The 18,021-nt window shown below is 45.4% G+C and overlaps 1 protein-coding gene across 2 annotated transcripts in view; it reads left to right on the forward strand.

The window, feature by feature from the left end:
* Positions 1–18,021, forward strand: part of LOC126517462 (ubiquitin-protein ligase E3C) — a 59,833-nt gene that overhangs the window by 12,871 nt on the left and 28,941 nt on the right. For both annotated transcript variants that reach the window (XM_050167183.2, XM_050167184.2), the window contains exons 8-11: positions 3,049–3,192; positions 5,938–6,126; positions 13,296–13,636; positions 17,246–17,397. In XM_050167183.2, coding sequence (XP_050023140.2) covers positions 3,049–3,192; positions 5,938–6,126; positions 13,296–13,636; positions 17,246–17,397 — 826 coding nt within the window. The remainder of the gene's footprint in view (positions 1–3,048; positions 3,193–5,937; positions 6,127–13,295; positions 13,637–17,245; positions 17,398–18,021) is intronic.

The raw sequence follows: 18,021 nt of genomic DNA on the forward strand, positions 1-18,021 counted from the left end.
CGGAAAACGACGAAAGGCGTGGAACAGATGGAGAAAACTACCCCTAGAAGCGGATGCCACCACCCTTGTCGACGAGCATGTTGGCGAGGTATGACCGGCGCATGTGGGTGATTGGGAAAGCACGTCTGCGTGCAGTGCTGACGGATGCGACCATGTGCTGATGATGACGGGACCGTGGGCTGTGGTGACGACACGATCGTGTGCGGTGGTGACAGCACGACTGTGTGTGGTGGTGACATGACCGTGTACGCTGGTGACGACGCGACCATGTACGGTGGTGATGATGTGACCGTGTGCGGTGGTGACGACGCGACTGTTGACTGCGGTGACGATGCAACTGTGGACTGTGGTGATGACGTGACTGTGGGCTGTAGTGACGATGTGACTGTGGGCTGTTGTGACGTGAGCATGTGCAGTGGTAAAGGCGCGTCTGCGCGTGGTCATGACGGCAACGTGACATCAGCAAGAGCACACATTTTCACGTCTAATGTTCAGCTGCGGATTTCAGCTCCAATTCTCATGAATGAAGAGGTTGCGCAACGAGAGGAGACAAGAGCAGACGTTTTGAATGCGCTATTGTCTACCTCTGCAACAAAGAGGACATTTCAGATTATGAAAGAAGGAGAGTGTGCTGACGACGTGGTTCCCAAGGCATCATTTTTTATTGTAACAAAGCACTCTTAAATGAGCTGCATTCTGCAGCAACCTGCAGTCAGTGCGGGAAAACACCAGCTCGTGTTGAAACTGAGCCATGTCTTGGGCTTGCAACTAAAATGGAACTGCTGTGTGACGACTGTGAGGTGGTAAACAAAAGCTGGTCATCCCCAAGATGTGCTGGCACTCAGCAAATCAACCCTTTTGAAGTGAATGTTCGTCCACTATAAACTGTGCAGTCGGTGGGTAAAAAGCAAGCCACGTTGAATGATATTTTTTCCCACATGGACATTTCCCATTGAGGACTGCATCGCAAGTCCTACGGGAGGCTGCACCATAGGTATAGTCGCTCTTCCACTGCCTCAGCAGCCATGACAATAGGGTCTGAAAGTGCATGTGTGCAAGATCTACAAGGAACTTGGATGTGCGCCAGGCAATGTTGATGTGATATATGACGGCACTTGGATGACAAGGGACCACATAAACCACATAGGTGTTGGCTGTATTATTGAATTATGTTCTGGCCTTGTCTGGCATTGCCCTCATGCCTTCAGAACTGTGTAGCCGCGTGCCGGAACTCATGCCGGAACTGTGTGTAACTGTGTCAATAGCAACTACAGTTTCACAGCAGCGATTGTGGCAAGTGGTAGTTTCATTTTGACTCTGTGTGTTGGCCATGTTCCTTCAGAACTGCATAGTTGCTATTCATGATCACGTCAATAGCGACCATGGTTTCATCTGTATCAGTTGGAGCAAACATAGCCTCATTTTGATTCGTTGCAACGGGCGTGCAATTTACAAACATGATGAAAGCTGTAGTGGACAAAGAGCAATTCTACTGCAGCCCGCACAGTGGCAGAAAGCCTACTAGCTACATCGTGATGTGGTTGCCAACCAACTCGCTGGTGATAAAAATTATTGAGAAGCGCGTGTGGTAGGCATGTGCGGATAGTGCATTTTGAGTTTGAAGCAAAGGGTGATTTGGGATGAATAATTTTGAATTGATTATCGAATAGCTATTGTGAAAGGAAGGGGCGGCAAACTCGTATGTGTACAATGTACTGCATATTGGAACTCTTTAACGTCTAAGATGCAAAGCGGTTTGTGAATAGCAAAGCATGATGCAACTACCTTTGTGCAGGTGGGAAGTTAACACAAAAGTAAAACAATGCACAAATATATAATTCAGACTATTGCAATAATTAGAGGACATGTAAACAGAAAATAGGGCCGTACCAATGCTTTAATTCTGATTAAACGTCTCGATTGCACTTGCGAGATGTTTTGGTGTTGGCACTTTGGTCGGCGACAGCACAGGTACATGTGTATAAAGAATCCATATTTTTGGTATGCTTCACTGCATGGCGCATATACTTCACCGCATAACAAAGGTGTAGTGTGGCGAAGCTGAACATAGGTGTGGAATCTTGCATGTCGAAAAGTCTAATATCAGTTTTTTTTATATGACAGTTTGAAAGCTTTTATAACATAATTAACATATACTATTGCAAAGTGCACACTTTTAGAACCCAGCAAATTTCAGAACAAATATCGGATAGCACTATTTTCGAAACTACTATTCGGAAATTCGATAATTAGCATGACTTAACACATGGTAGTGAAAAGCATGTTTCAGATTAAGATGCTGGCCTGGCTCTACTGCCACACCACGAAGGAAGTCGTGAAGCTTTCGTCGCTGCAAGCGCTAATCTGTCATGAAATGACTAGAATTGTAGCTTCTGGATTGCCTTTATGCACAGTTCGTTAAAAAAGATCTGGTAATTCAGACTTGTCCTTTGATCTCAGCAGGCACATGCATCATTTAATGGAACCAAACTTTTTTATTTGCACATATTTGGCTGCACACCAGCTAATTCAGACAGCTCTAAAGAGTGCGCCGAGTGTGAAGTGTCGCAAATGTGCAACGCAAAAGAGCACAAGCAGTGATAGTATAAAGCCAAAATGAAGCAGCGGAGTCCACATCGTCATAGTCATCAACAAAAATTGTACGTGAACGTCAGGAAAGCCAGAAGGCATTGTGCCTATTTGTGCCTTTATAGCCTTTATCCTTGCATTTAGCACCGTGCGTAACACTGGGTAGGCTGCATGTCTTCATAAATATGTGGTTGCCATACATGATCCATGCTTTACACCTTAGCTACGCACTTTTCACCTCCACCATGGTGCACTTTTGACGTGTCACGGAGGCTGTGGCAAGCGTGATCTTGGCAGGAATGTCCTCCATTTCACACACCTTACAGTGTGCCGTTTGATATTTGGACTTTGCCTGTACGACTGATCATGAAAAACATTTTGGCCATTTTTGTTTATTATTTGGGTTGATAGCGTTGAAATCGAGGGTGCGTTATAATCAAGTAAATACGGTATTCGCAGGTGGTGACGCCACAGGCGCAAGCCATGATAGACCTACTCCTCCAGCCGCTCGGCAAGCCTGTGGCTGACGGCTTAGAATGTGGCGACTATCAGCGCGAGATCATCTCCTGTCTTCTAAAAGGTCTTCTTGGTGACTGTCCCCAGGTATAGTACCTGTGTCATAGGCACTATGACTTTATGTGCATGTGTACGTGTTTGTGCCTGTCTTGAAGAGATGCTGTCGAATTCCCTAACACAAAAGTGCAAGAATGTCAGGGTGACCTTATTTTCGTGTCCTTTCTGGCTTGTAGCACCGACTTACTTGGCGTGAACTAAGTTGCCAACACTGAGGTTGTCGGATATGCCTTTGCTTGTGATTTTCCCGCTTTACAAATGATGCACAAGCATTGCAGATACCATATTTACTTAATTCTAAGATGTCCTCAATTGTAACATGCACCCATTTTCTATGACACACACAAAAAAAAGAAAAAGCCTTTGGTTGTAATGCGTAACCGTTTTCCGGGACAATAAAGAAGTCTTTTACAGTATCGCGCACCTTTCATACCTGTATGCTTTCATACAGAAGTACAACTTTCTTTCATTTGGAAAAACAGCGGTTTACTCCTAGCGCACTAAAGTTGAGATGACTAAATGAAGTCGCAGTTTTGCCCGTAAGGCGAAGCATTTATTGTGATAGTGCATTAGTAGACAGCTATATGAAGTAAGGATAGTAGTTTTATCAGCCATATAAACTTGTATACATTGACTTACTAACTAAATTAACAAGCATGGTGTCACACACACACGAGCAAACATGAAGACGTCTCACTCGATCACCGTGGAAACTCTCGATCGAAATGCTGGAGTGAAGAAGTGGGGCAGCAGGAGCAAGCGAATTGACCTTCGTGCTTCCTCATGCTTCAACATAAACTCAGGGCTCGTGCGGGTCCTTGAAACCCTTGAAAACCCTTGAATTTGAAAAGATCATTTTCAAGGCCTTGAAAGTCCTGGAATTTTCAGAGATCCCTGAAAATCCTTGAATTTCCAAAATTTTTATTTTTAATGAACTTCGAGTGATTGTTTTCGAGAATTTCAACCCTCCTGAATTCCCGCTGCGATCTTGTCTATAAAAAAAAAAGGGAATTCTCAGGCATTTTGAATTGTCTGGTAAAACTCGGGGAAAACTCGGGGAAAACTCGGGGAATTTGAGCTTCAATCAGGGAAAATTGGCTGTCATTTTATTGAAAGGGAACAAAAATCGCCCCACTGCTGGCTCGCGTAGAAGAGAGGACTCAAAACGAATTGTCTTTGACGCCGTGTCTGTGGCTGGAGGAGTTGCCGGTGTACAGTCACCAACCGATTTTCCGGATGCCCGATTTTTGTGAAAGGCCCGATAGCGCGGACGGCTTTGCGGCTCCACCACGCGCCCCATAGAGTCAATATATAAGAACGTCTGTGATTTCAGACGCAAGAACCCTTTGCTGTCTTATTTTCCGGAGTTTTAGCCACTACCGCAGGTCCCAAATGACATTAATCAAAGCCATCACCGCCGTTTTGATTATCTCGCCGTATCGAACCAGTTCTCTCGCACGCCGATTCGCTGGCAGCCGTAGCTACCACCGTGGCAACACTAGGCTTCGCTGCTTCGACATTCGCTATTAATGTTCTTGCCGTTCGGTGCCATGTTTTTCATTGAAAGAATTCACCGCTGTCAGTAACCACACCAACTCCGCATCTGTAATCCTCGCGTATGGCTTAGAAAGCATGGCGCGTTGCATAATGTTGGTTGCCGAAAGGCAGCTGCGCCTCAGTACAGCGATGTTACGCGGTAAAGCGTACGTGAAGTATTGCGGTGAAGTTTAACAAGCGAGGGAAGGGGCAATTGTGACGGGACAGAGTACGTATTCCATAATTATACACGCGTGCACCCTCCTTGAAAAGGAGGGTGCACGCATGTATAATTATGGCCCTGTGTGTGGTCCTTGAAAATCCACATGCAGGACCTTGAAAGTCCTTAAAAACTCTTGAATTTTCGTCATATACACCAGCATGAACCCTGTAAACCAAGCATCGAGAACACAGCCCGGCACGCCTAGATGTGTAGACTCAGTCCCCATCGCAAATCGCTTTCAAGACAGGGCCCATGCAGCTGCACCATACACAGCATTCGCAGAAGTAGAATGCCTCTCCTTCTGTTTGCGCCACTCCTGTTCGCAAGTTTCGGGAACTCCAATTGCCTATGATGCAACCCGATTTCTGCCCATCTCCACACATGTGACTACTTTCCTTTTAAATGCGACATCATGATGAACTCTGCATGCCTTCACAGTCGGCACTTCCGTGCTGATAGAACAAACGCAAAAAAATGGGAAGACAGATGATGGACTATCCTAAGCACACATACTACAGCACATGGAGCAAGCTACGGCAGCTAGGCTCGAAGCGCGTATGAGGCGGCCATTTTGAAATGCCAATGGACATATGGTAGCACAGATTTAGGGTTGTACTCGATTCTAAATCGCAAGCAATTTTTCACAGCGCTGACGAAGTCAGCGCAGTCTATGTCAATCGTGCGTGCTGAAACTGAACGCACGCTCTGAACAACTATCTCCAACTGCACCCCAGATGCCGAAAACAGTTGGTGGCCTTGAACATGTATGAAATTTGAAGATGCTATTTTATTGAAGCAACACATTGAGCTAAAAGTTTCTAAACATATTTTTCAGTATGACTGGCATTGCAAAAAAAAAAATTTTTTTTCCTTAAATTGCTCCTTTTTTTTCACTCTCTCTAATTATTTGCCATTTTTTCAGCCTCCGCTGTGTGCAAAACATTGGTCAGTGAAATGTATTGTATGCACTGTGGCCTCAGCCGAACTTGGCTGATTGAGTTACATTGTTGGCACAGGTTGTGCGAGTCGTGTTGCCAGCACTGGCAAGTCGGTGGCCCTACCCTGGCGAGCCCCTGCTTCAAGCCATACTTGGCCTAAGGCCTTCACCATGGCTATTTCAAGCCCTGCTGCGGCTCTCGTCACCCGCAGAGCCACTGTTCATTGCAGCTGCAGCACATCTGTCACCCTGCCTCGCTCACAAAGTGGTAAGCATCACATCTTTGCAAAGAGTTGCTGCGCACAATAGAGCCCTGCTGATACATTCCTTGTTCATACATTTTCCTGGGTATAATGTTGTTGAAGCCCAGTCCCAGCAAAGGGCTCATAGACAACTGTGTATTAGAATCTCATTTGATACATTATCGTTCCTGTAGCGCTCCCCCATGATACGCTGTGGCTTTGGTGTATAGTTTACTGTACAGTAGACTTCCATTGATTTGTTAGTTTGATTTTGAGAATAATTCGATCCCGACCGAAGGTCTCGGCCTGCTCCCACGCACTTCTCCAGGGCCCGAACATTCATTATTTCTGTCCTAAAATTGGCCTTTGCTGGATTATTTGAACTTGACCACTCAGCATGCACATGCCTGACCCCTATGGTGACCCCAGTAGTGACCCCTTTAGTAGCAGTGTCTTGTCTCGGCAGAGCTCAGGGTACAGCGAATGCGTAGAATACGCATAGCCTCCCGTGGAAAACACCTATTGTCAGCCCATCCTGAGAAGATTTTCAAGCAGTAATGATAGCTCACAAGTTCCTGTTGCAGTATTTACGAATTCCTAACGTGCACTTTTTTCCATGAAAATTGGGCCAAAAACAGTGTTAGTGGCGTTAGTATGCTGTGCGGCATGACGTGGCTGTGTTGTGGTGAAGCTGACCTTAGAAAACTGACTTCCATTGTGGAACACATGTTGAACCCTTGCCCATTTTTCCTGTTAAAATACTGGGTGTGTGTTAGATTTCTCCTTTGTTTAGGAGCTTTAATGATATTTTTATGTTAGTTGTCTACTTTTGACCCATAGGAAGCACACATGCATTTGATTTGGAGGCGTGTTAGACCAAAACTCAAATGTACAAGAAAATGTACCACTGATTACAAGATGTACAAGAAAAATATCAAGAGAACCATCTATAATGTAAAAAATGCAAAAAAAAATGTAAATTGCTCTAGGTGCCCTAGCTGCGCTCTTTCAACCACCAGCAGCACATGCTTTTGATATGCTACAGTCTTGGTAGAAATTTCTGAAATTTCGGACACCTTACAGCGTGCCCTTCAATATTCGAACTCTTCCTGCACGACCACGTGCTAATTTGGCCACAGAATCAAGCTAAAATTGCTATATCTTGATTTTATGAGGAATTCGCCGGTACTGCACTAATCTGTTCTAAAACCTGAAGCATCGCTAAGCCAGGGAATGCATAATGTATAAGCCCAATGCAAGCGATCTTGTGTGCTACGGTGACAAGCGATGCGATGGAGATGGCTGTCGTGTTTGCCCATCGTCTACAAGTCGTAACCCGCGCGAGCGGCGACTGAGCGACGTCTCCCCAGTGTTGCTGGTATGAGGGCAGCAAATACACCCCAAAACTCTTGTGAAGTGTGCTTTATTAAGCGTGTGACACATGCTTTATTAATTTAAGTTTATGTGTTTTGCTGTTAAAGAGTAGCATTAAACATTTCTAAAGGTCATGCAGTAGGTTCTTATCCTTGCACATATCAAAATTTAATTGTTTGCTCGTTCCGTGCGACAATTGGTAATACTTGACTGATGTACATCCAGTTCTGGTTTCACGCTATTGGTTAGTTGCTCATGGCACTTGCAGGCAACGAGCGACGAATTCTAGATTACTAGATCTGAGCGATGGAGGGACAAGAACGAGTAATCTGCTTGCACGACGGCCCATTTGGTCACTCAAAGCCTTCGCTCATAGCCGTCGCACACAAGATCACTTTCATGGTATTTGGGCTTAACTGGAGTTCCAATGTGCCGATAAAGACTCACTAGCCAAGCTTCTAGTAGCTTAGATCATTACAACATGCTTCCTCACCAGTGCATACCTGCCAGCTCCGGCATTTTCCGCAATGTTTTCGAATTTGGGCTTGTTCTACGATTTTTTGAACGTTTCTTCAAGTTTTACAAAAAATAAATTCTGTTCATGAAAAGCTTCCAGCCCTCCTCCGGCCACTGTCCAACCTTACCTTCTGTTTGCAAAATTCCACTAGAGGGGTACCTGCTTTTAGCTAGTTTATTCAGACAAGTTTTTGAAGCAGGCAAAATTGGTAACAGCGAAGTTGCTGAAATGTCATCACTGTGGTCTAAATACGGCGTGCCACTTATCTATCTCTGCTGTTTGCTGCTGCTTTTGTGTTGTGTATGAATGTTAATGATCGTTAATAAAGTGAATGTGCATGTCTCACAAAAGGTGTGTGTTTAGGGCAAGCTGTTCTCTGCGCTGGTCCTGTGCTCTTACTTGCCCGTTTGCCTTTTGGTACTGTTTAAAATGAATGTTTAAAAGGTGTGTGCCATTACACCTTTTCTGGCATTGTGAGTGTGAAATCCTTTTACATACAGTAGAACCTCTGTAAATTAAAATTGCTTAAATGGAATTGCCGGTTATACGGAACAGCCTTATGGTTCATTGGTTCTGCATTAAGGCAACGCAAAGAAAGAGTTTGTTAAACGGAACTACCATATTTACTCAAATGTAATGTGACCGCATTTATAACGCGAAGGTTGACTTTCCAGTCACGCAAAATTAAAACAAAAAATAAACCGCTCTCAGTGCCAAGAGCACTGTCTGCCGTGTATCTTGAGAGGTTCACTGCCGGGACTGGCCGAGTCTCGCGAAAGTGAAACTATCTCTGAAAGGGATGGCTCAAGAATCAAATCATCGTCCATGCCATCAAGCTCATTTGAGATTTATTCAGTACTTCATAAAAGATCGCACAATCATTTTATTCTGGAACTGTGCCAGGCCACTGCGAGGTCAACAGAGCCTTGCGACTGGCCTCGCATTTAAAGAAGGCCTTCTGCTGGTTCCGCCATTCACGAATCACTGACTCGTTGACGATGAGCCGCAGCGGAGTTTCTCAGCTCCTCGGCCATCAAAATTGCAGGTGTCATACCAAACGCGCTGCATCGCCATAACGTTGTGAATGAACGAACTTGAAGCGCGAAAGGCAGCAGGGTGCTGCAGCACTGTTAGCATAACACTAGTCACAAGCACAGCCTAAAATGGAGTCCATTCTAAAAACAAGTTTTGACTTCTGTCGACTTGTCTGTGGATTGGATCGAGATGTAAAGGTACAGGTTGCCAATGTAATTCTGAAAACCACTGGATTTCGAATATTTCTTTTCAAATGGTCAATTGCCGTCATTCAAATGTAATGTGAGGGTTGAGTTCAAGCAATGAAAATTACGAAGAAAACGTGCATTACAATCAGTGTAGTCGAACCCGTTTATAGCGAACTTGATAGTGAAAAGTGATCATTGTATCTGTAGTTAGTTAAATGTGGACTCATCCCTCAAAACATGCAAAAATTAACAACATTGAAGCTGGCGACGGCAGTTACGATTGGACACCACTTGGGTCTGAAAATAATATCTTTAGTATCTTACTTTTTGTTCTCAGCACATCTAGCTGAAAGTTTCCATTAAAAATGTATTCTAAAGATTGAAATGCGGTGTCGTAGGTCATTGAAAATAGTGTCCGGCCATTTCGTATCCCATGCCATTTCGAAACTATGAGCACAGCCGCTGCAACTTTTTCTTCGAGAGCGAGTTGTATATTTTACTATCAGCAGGACAGGGGTTGATTCTGTATATAGTAGCAAAGCGTTATACAGTAGAACCCCGCTGTTACGTTCCTCACTGCTGCGTTTTCCCGGCTGCTACGTCGTTTTCATCCGGTCCCGGCATAGCTTCCATAGGATCTAATGTATAAGGAACCCCGCTGTTACGTAGTAGCTGTGAAAACGTTCCTGCATGATACGTCGCAACTTAGCACCCCGAACCCGCCTGGGCTAAAGTAGACAACGCGCTCCAACCGCCATTTTGGCTTTTGACGAGTTTTGGCTGGGCTTGGCCGGGCTTGGCTATGGAACTGGCTGCAAGAAGCCGCACGCCAGTTCGAGAGGCCGCTTGAGGCCGCCACTAAGTGGCCATTCAAGAAAAATTATCTTACTATCATCACTGTGATTACGGTCACCGCATGGTTGTTGGACGGGTCGACTCACGGAGGAAGGAAACTCAGGAGAGGTCCTGACGTCACTCTTTGTGAAGCTAAAGTGAAACCGGAAGTTGGCGTTGCTCGTGGCGTTGCTCCGCCTATCGGGCCTGCTCTCCTCTCTTGTTTACGTTTCTCCCACGCCGCGCTGCGCGCAACCAGGCTGCTCGGACGCGCGCGCTCCGCAGCAATACTAAACAATCGTTAGCACGTTAGCGTGATTACGCCAAAGAGGGCAAAATTTCCCGCGGATATTCGTTCGTCCGTTGCCATTGCCGTGGCGCGGTGACGACAAGGAGCACGAGCCGCATGATGCCGGGGAGTTGCCAAATCCTAGCTTTGGAGAAGCCGTCGCGGCTCTGGACCTCCTCCGCAGGTACGTCGCACCTCACAGCGACGCTGACAGCAATGCGGCCTTCCAGGGTATTGAGAAACGTGTGGCGATTTCTAGCGAGCAAAAGAAACGGCAAGCCACCATTCTAGACTTTTTTAAGTCCTAAGCGCACTCTGTGGAAATAAATTGTCTATAGTTGAAGCTGCACTTCTTTCATTCATTTTCGGAGCTTTCCTCACTGTTGCGTTTTCCCGGCTGTTACGTTTTATTTCCCCGGTCCGGTGAAAAACGTATGAACGTGGTTCCACTGTAATTGGCTGTAAGTGGAAACTGCTGCGGCATGCTGGCATTTTGCAAAGGTCTTCCTGTTGCAGCTGCAGCATGAGCTGCACGCATGCCGAGAGTCGCAAAGTTAGTTTCTGTGTCGGTTTGGTTGGAAAAAATACAAAGTTCGAAAGGTAGAACTCTATTGTAATGTTTATTCGCAGTGGCATAAATGCGACGTTGACGAATTGCGATCTCCCAATAATGGTGTAGTTACGTATGGCGAATTTAAACAAGAGTGCTGCTATCATGACCTCCTGAGATTGCATGTGGTGCTGCACGAAGAACTGCGCAAAAACTAAAGTGCCGCTGCCGTGGCCTCCGCGATAGCAACTGCACGTGCTATTGAGGAGGCCACGGCTGCCATTCAGCCTTGCCTCGAAGCATGCGGGAGACATGCTTCGAGCATGCGGGAGACATGCCTTTGAAAACATGGTTGAAAGAGTTAAACGTGAATGACATTCCTTGTGGCTTCTGAAATCCGTGTGCGGCGCTCGCCCATCTCGGTGGTTGTATCTTCGTCGCTGTTGGTTTGGAGCGGGGGCAGTTCGGCCACGATTCTGTGGTTCGGAACTTCGCCTGCGCCCACCTTTTACTGCAACTGGTTTCAAGTGTTCGTTGTAACAGTATGGTGCTGTCGAAAAGGTTTATTGTACTTGGGTGCAGTTTCAATAGCTAGGGTACAAAAATAATAAATGTAGTGAAATATGGTCGTCATAACCAATATATTTGGGATCGTCATAAGTGGGTTTGACTGTAAATATGGTACATTTGTGCCAACTGGAACGAAATATATTGCGGGAAAATTAACCCTTTGAGGGTTCTTTTTTTTCACCATATGCGACCTCCCAGGGTCGATTTTTTTTTTTTGCAGATTCCAATTCTTCTGAGGGACCTATTTCGAAAAAAATTTACCGTAATTTTTCTAGGGTGACCGTAAAGTGAGAAAAATATATTTTGCATTGGTATATATGTACTGTTTGTTCATGAATAACAATAAAAAAAAAGAAAATAAACTTATAAGAATAAAAAATTTGGGGCATTGTTATACACATAAGGCTTTGAAAATGCACACACGAGAATATTTCGAAAGTGTCAAATGTTCATGCTTTTACACTGATATTTACGTCCATAGTGTAATTGAACTACCTAGATGAGCGCACCCAAGAAAACTGTGGTTGTGTGCCCGTAAAAAAAGCAAAATGTGTGAAAAACTTCCGCTAATCTTCATCTTATCGCCAACCAGGGGCAACTAGTTTTCGCAAGTCTCCAAAAAAAAGAATACAAAAGGAAACGCATGCACGGCAGCATCCTTCCTATGCTCACCCCTGTGAGCACTAAACGGGTGAGAAACAGGTGATTGCCCTTTGAGCGATTAGTAACGAGATAGCCATCAGTTTTGCAAGCACGAGAAGCTGAAACTGCTCGCAGAACAAAACCCAAACTGCCGCCCGCCTGCACGTGCGCCAATGCGCGAGTCACAGTGTATAGACGCGCCGGGGCAAACTAGCTCTAAAACAAATCATGCAACGAAAACCGAGAGAGGGAGGTGCAAGAAAAAAATTCTCTGTATTCCCACATAGTGGCAGCACATGCCAGAAAAGAAAAAGTGAGGGAATTGGTGCGTTTTAAACGTACAGACAGCGCTGTAAATATATGTATGGCATCGACCATTTTGAACTTTTTCGCGGTGGCGTATATTTACGTCATTAACCCTCAAAGGGTTCAACCAATCTCATCGTCATCGAGAGAGGCCTTAATGTGTGTGCCTTTCCTTTTCAAGTTTTCTCACCCGTTCTCTGCGTTTTTTTTCTCGCCAAGGTAGCCTGGTTTTTGTCGGAACCATGATTAGTGTGGCATTGCCTTGTTCCTGGCATGCTTTGGTTTCTTTGTGTTGGCAATGTCAGTGAGCTGTGAGTTTGCTCAGCACTTCTGATGACAACACAAAAATGCCCATACAATGCGCTCACACTGTAGACAAATGTCAGAGTTACCAATGAATATGAGAGTGGTTGCTTCACTAAAGTGGTAGTCTTAATAAATGGCTCTCTTGTTTGGTTTGTTATTACATTTTGCACTGCTAGTGCTAACGTGCGGCCCCAAGGAAGTAGAAACATTGTAAGAAGCTTTGTAAATAGATCTGCTACGCCTACTATCTACTGCAGACAAAAAACTATCTGCCCCTTTCAAAATGGTATCTTGTGTACTCTTGAGCTCAATCTCTCTTTAATGCATTGTGTGCACATTAAGGAACCCCAGATGGTCCAGATGAATCTGTGGTACCCCACAGATCAGGTCAGGGTTTTGGCTTGTAAAACCCCAGAAACTAACTTAATTTAATCTTTTGGTAAACGCAACTTCTGATAAATATAAGGTTCCTTGATGTTCCGTTTAACAAGTCCACTGTATAATAATGTTAACAGGTTGGTGGGCATGCCAGTTTGACAAACATGCTTACATTTGTTGACCACTCTGCCTTTTAATAAACACAGGAGAGGTCCAGCCGCGAAGACCTGGAAGCGGACGAGTTGAGTCAGGCCGACGAGGCCTGGAGTGGCGGCGGCGGCTCGTCCTCCACCTCTCTCGCCGACGAGGCGCTGGAAGACGTGCTGGAGCAGCTCAATGTGCCGGCCACCGTGAACACCTTTTTGGAGGCCGCTGCATCCAGTCGCGAGAACCTTCCTGCGCTGTGCCAGCTGTGTTGGGCCCTGGTGCAGCGGCGCCCATTGGCCCTGCACCACTTCCGGCTGCTCTACACGTTGGCCTTCCGGCCTCAGTTCCTCCGGCAGCTCTGGGTGGCGCTCAAGGATGTTCGCGCTCCATCGCTGTTCGTGTAAGTTCCAGCTTTTATATAACTGGTGAAATGCAGGGGCAGTTTTGGGAATAAAAGCTACTCTTGGTAGGTCAAGGGAACAAATTGTTATTGCCTAGTCTATGCACTAACATAGTTCTTGGAAGAGTTTCACACTGGCTGTCTACATATGCGTTTCAAAGCACATACAGTCAATGTCCGATTTTCCGGTCTGCCTAGGGGCCGTGAAAATGTCAGAAAAATCGGGCAGTTCGAAAAAAATAATGCATGCCTTTCACTGCCCCCAAAGGCTCCAATCGCCACAGGCACGTCCAATATAGATCTGAAGGCCTGCCAGTACACTTATTTAGGCGTAGCAGTAGTCATACTGTGACAGGAGATTGTGGGTGCATGCGTGTATAATTAAGGATTAGATACAGTGGAACCCGGATGTATCGAGCTTGAAGGGTATTGCGAGATAGTTCGATGTATCAATAATTCGATATATAAAATTAAATATTGATGCAAAATCCTTCAGTGAGATTTTACAGCTGTTTGTTATACACAATAATTTGTTATATCAGGGTTCGATATACCCGGGTTCAACTCTATTAGAGAGGCTTAGAATAGGGGCCCCAAAAGTTTGGGGCACGCAGGAATGAATAAGGTTTTGCGTTTGCAGATATAGCCTAACCTAGCAATAATGAAATTGGCAGGGAACACGAGAAAATTCGGTTTCGCGAGATTTTCGTTGTTGCGAAATGAGGCAGCACAGGTAGGTAATGCATTGCAGAACGAAACTTTGCTGTAACTGAACTCGGTTACCTCCTAGCACTCACTCAGGCAGTCAGGCATGTGTCATCTGCTACCTCCAAGGCAAGTACGGAGGAGATCCTATCGTTTTTTTTACAACCGTCACTGTCGTATTCCCGTTAGTTTAGATCTAACGCAGCGCAGCCGAAGTTCAGATACTAATAAGCTTTATTTTTAACTTCAGAAGCGTTTCTTCTACTGATGAAACGTGTTTTTGGTACAAAAATAGATGGCCATAAATTCTGCTAGACATTCTGCTGAATCTCTTACTCTGTAGTGTATTTTCGGGAGTAAAGTATTTTTGAGACAAAATATTGCTTGCAATAAATTTTTGCTGTATTAATCAGTTTTCAATCATTTCCTACTACTGGAAACTGCAATAAAAATTCTTGCGCAAAAAAATTTAACCCTGAAAGGGCAAGTTTTCGCTGCAGCAGGCAGTGTTCTCGGCATGCAGATCGGCGACTTCTGCCTTGATGTCCACCCACTTGTACACCCAATTGAAGGGAAGCAGTATTTGCATGTGCTTTGTTACCAGCGCATTGCTCCAGCTCTCACTGATCGATTGCCATCTACAACAGTCTAAAATGGTTGACACACTACCTAATTAGTAAAGGGTAACCATTGCAAACACTAAAAAGGAAACACATCAAAGCACTGCCTCCTGCGATAACAGCAAGCTGTCTGCCACCTGACAAAAAGATGTGTTGTGCCTCATTGATGCTGAACGTAGAGATTGCCTACCACAGAGTGCTACGCTACAGAGAATCACAGGTCTGCTTGCCTCACTGTTTGTGCCAACAGAGGTACAGTCAACGACCGATTTTTCGGACCCTCTAGGGAACGTAAAAACGTCCGAAAATTCAGGCAGTCCGAAAAAATGAATGTATGCAAAAAAACGCACCCTTTTTATTTTTTTCTCAGATCTAGAGGTAAAGGGCGAAGTAACAGGCTTCCGAAACCCTGCCACAGCATCAGTGAAGTGACTATAAAAAGAGGCGTTCAAAAACTCTGTATGCAGCCGACTGCCGGTTTATTATGTACATGTGCATCGTCGGGCTGGCGGTGTTATTGCTGCAGTGGCTTGAAGAACTTGTTCATTGTTGTTTTGACGGCGTTTCGGTTGCATGCGATCATATTCGCCTCGATCTGAGCAAGGGTCATGTCAGCACTGTACACCGATGAAAGAGTCAACAGTGCTCGCGTCAACTCGGCGCCTGTAGGTGGCGCAGGCATTGGCTCCTCATTTTCAACATCAGAGTCTTCTGAATCCCCCACAACCCGACGGACTATTTCCTCGTCAGTCAGTTCTGCGCGGAAGTCGAGCTCGTTGTCAGCGTCAACAAACTGTTCAAAAGTTATTTCCGTGGGTATGGAAACCCCAGCAGAGCGGAGGTCGTTGATCACGTCGTCCGACGGTACTGCTTTCCGCGCTTCGAGTCCATCGGCGAGGATGATGAAGACGGAGTGGGCGCCATCGAAGGCAAGCGAAATCCTCAAGTTGCGAACAGTGGAGTTCGCTCACGAGCGTCGAAGCACCTAGGCCTAGCGTTGCAGAGCACACTTGACACAACAGACAACCACACACCACGCTAGCCAAAACGTGGCCTGCGCAAACAAACAAACAAAATGTCGCCGCTCCGGAAACTCCGCCGGAGGCGGAAGTGCGGCGATGAACATAGCCAGCGTGGCCAGACCAAATCAGTGTGTGACGACTAGATTCGGCTAGTTGTGCTTCAAAGCGGTGATATGCTTCGGCTGCAAGTGGATTTCCTTCTCAAGGGCGCTGCGCGAGGAGCCAAAAATTCCTTCCGTCCGTCAAAAAGTCCGGAAAATTGGACGGCGGGGGGTTCGAGCGTCCGAAACTTCAGATGTCCTTATACATTGATTCTATGGGGCTCGTGGCGGTGCCGCGAAGACGTCCGAAATATCAGGCATGTCCGAAAATTTGGGCGTCCGAAAATTCAGTCGTTGACTGTAATCCAATGAAATGACCACTGGACGACACAGAAGCATTGTCATTGTGTCATCATGTGCCGATGTTGCCGCATCGAAGACGTTGGTGTGACGTTCGACTTTTGTGTGTTTTCACATTTTAAGGTAGTGTTGTAGCCCATCTCCAGTTCTCTCTCTGGATTTACCAAGCCATTGCTTGCAATAAGACTGCCCCTATCTTGAAAGTGATCTGCGATACGGACAGAGTGTGCCGAGGGCTGACAGCTTTGTGTGTGTTGTGCTTTCGCCGCTTAGTTCACATTAAAGCAAGAAGCAGCACGAAGGTCAATTCACTCGCTGGTGCTGCCATGCTTCTTCGCTCCAGCATATCGCCTGCAAGTTTCCGCAGTCATCGAGTGAGATGTGTTCATGTTTGCTTGTGTCCACGTGACACCGTGCTTGTTGATTTACAATACAATACAATACAATACAGTTTTATTCGCCCGTTTTTTCATACACATGGTCACTTAGTGACCTTAGCATCTTAGTGAGTAAGCTTTAGTAAGCGAACGTTTACAAGTTTATACGGCTGATAAGACTACCAACCTTATTTTGTATAGCTGTCCACTAATTTGCTATTGTAATCGATGCTTCACCTTTTGGGCGAAACTGCAACTTTTTGCTCTTCAATACTATGAATGGATTACTTATGGAAAATAGTGTGTTCTGACAATGACATGCAAAGAAAGGAAAATTACAGATGCAAGCACTGGTATGTGTCCTCTGTTATGGTTAATGTGTCACTCTTTCAGCGATCTATTTTCCCAGTAATTTTCTTACAGTTCTGTATTATTCTGCATGGTCGTTGGGATAACAAAGGTGCGCTTATCCCTTTTCTGTCAGGCCTGGCGGGACGCCGGTTATGCAGCTGCTGTCATCCGGGATCTGCCCGCCGGACAACTGGGCCGAGCCCTTTTCGAGCCAGCTGAACCTGTTCTGCAGCCTGCTGGCCCACTTGCTACCAACGCTGCACGATGTCGAGTTCTACGAGTCTCGTGAGTCTTGATTTTATTGTAGTGATGGCTTTGAGCAAAGCTTTGCATTTTGTTTGCTGACGTCTGACCAACAACAAGCTTCTTCACGTTTTACGTTGCAGGACGAACTAACAAAATGGTTAGTTTAGACATGAGCTACCTTTCATCCCTAGTTGCATCCCTAGTCATCCCGATTTTCATCCCTAGTAATCCTTTTTAGTCATCCCTTTGGCACTTGTTGCAGAGTGATTTGATAAATACAGAATATCAAATGTGCAAGGGACCATGTGTAGGACGACAGTGATGAAGATGGGCATTAAGTGTAAATGGATTTCCATTTTGTGAAGGAAAAGTTGAATGGTTTCAGCTTCTTATCGCCACAATCGAAAGCATGGTACCTTTCTTTTTTTTTTTTTCTAAAAATGTTGGTGCGCATTAGTTTTCTATGTGGTTCAGGAGTTCTGTCACTTCTACATTAGTTTTCTACACTGAACCCACAAAATGTGGGTGCGCATTCCCTTATGAAATGTACGTATTTAAAATTACTCGGATGTGTATTGCCAAATGCATCAGCGATGTTTTTCGTCATGTTTTCTGCCTCTTCTTTAATTCGGCCTGCCAGGTAATTCAGTTAGCTTTGTCGGG

This window comes from Dermacentor andersoni, chromosome 11 (assembly GCF_023375885.2).
Source record: "Dermacentor andersoni chromosome 11, qqDerAnde1_hic_scaffold, whole genome shotgun sequence".
Lineage (NCBI taxonomy): Eukaryota > Metazoa > Arthropoda > Arachnida > Ixodida > Ixodidae > Dermacentor > Dermacentor andersoni.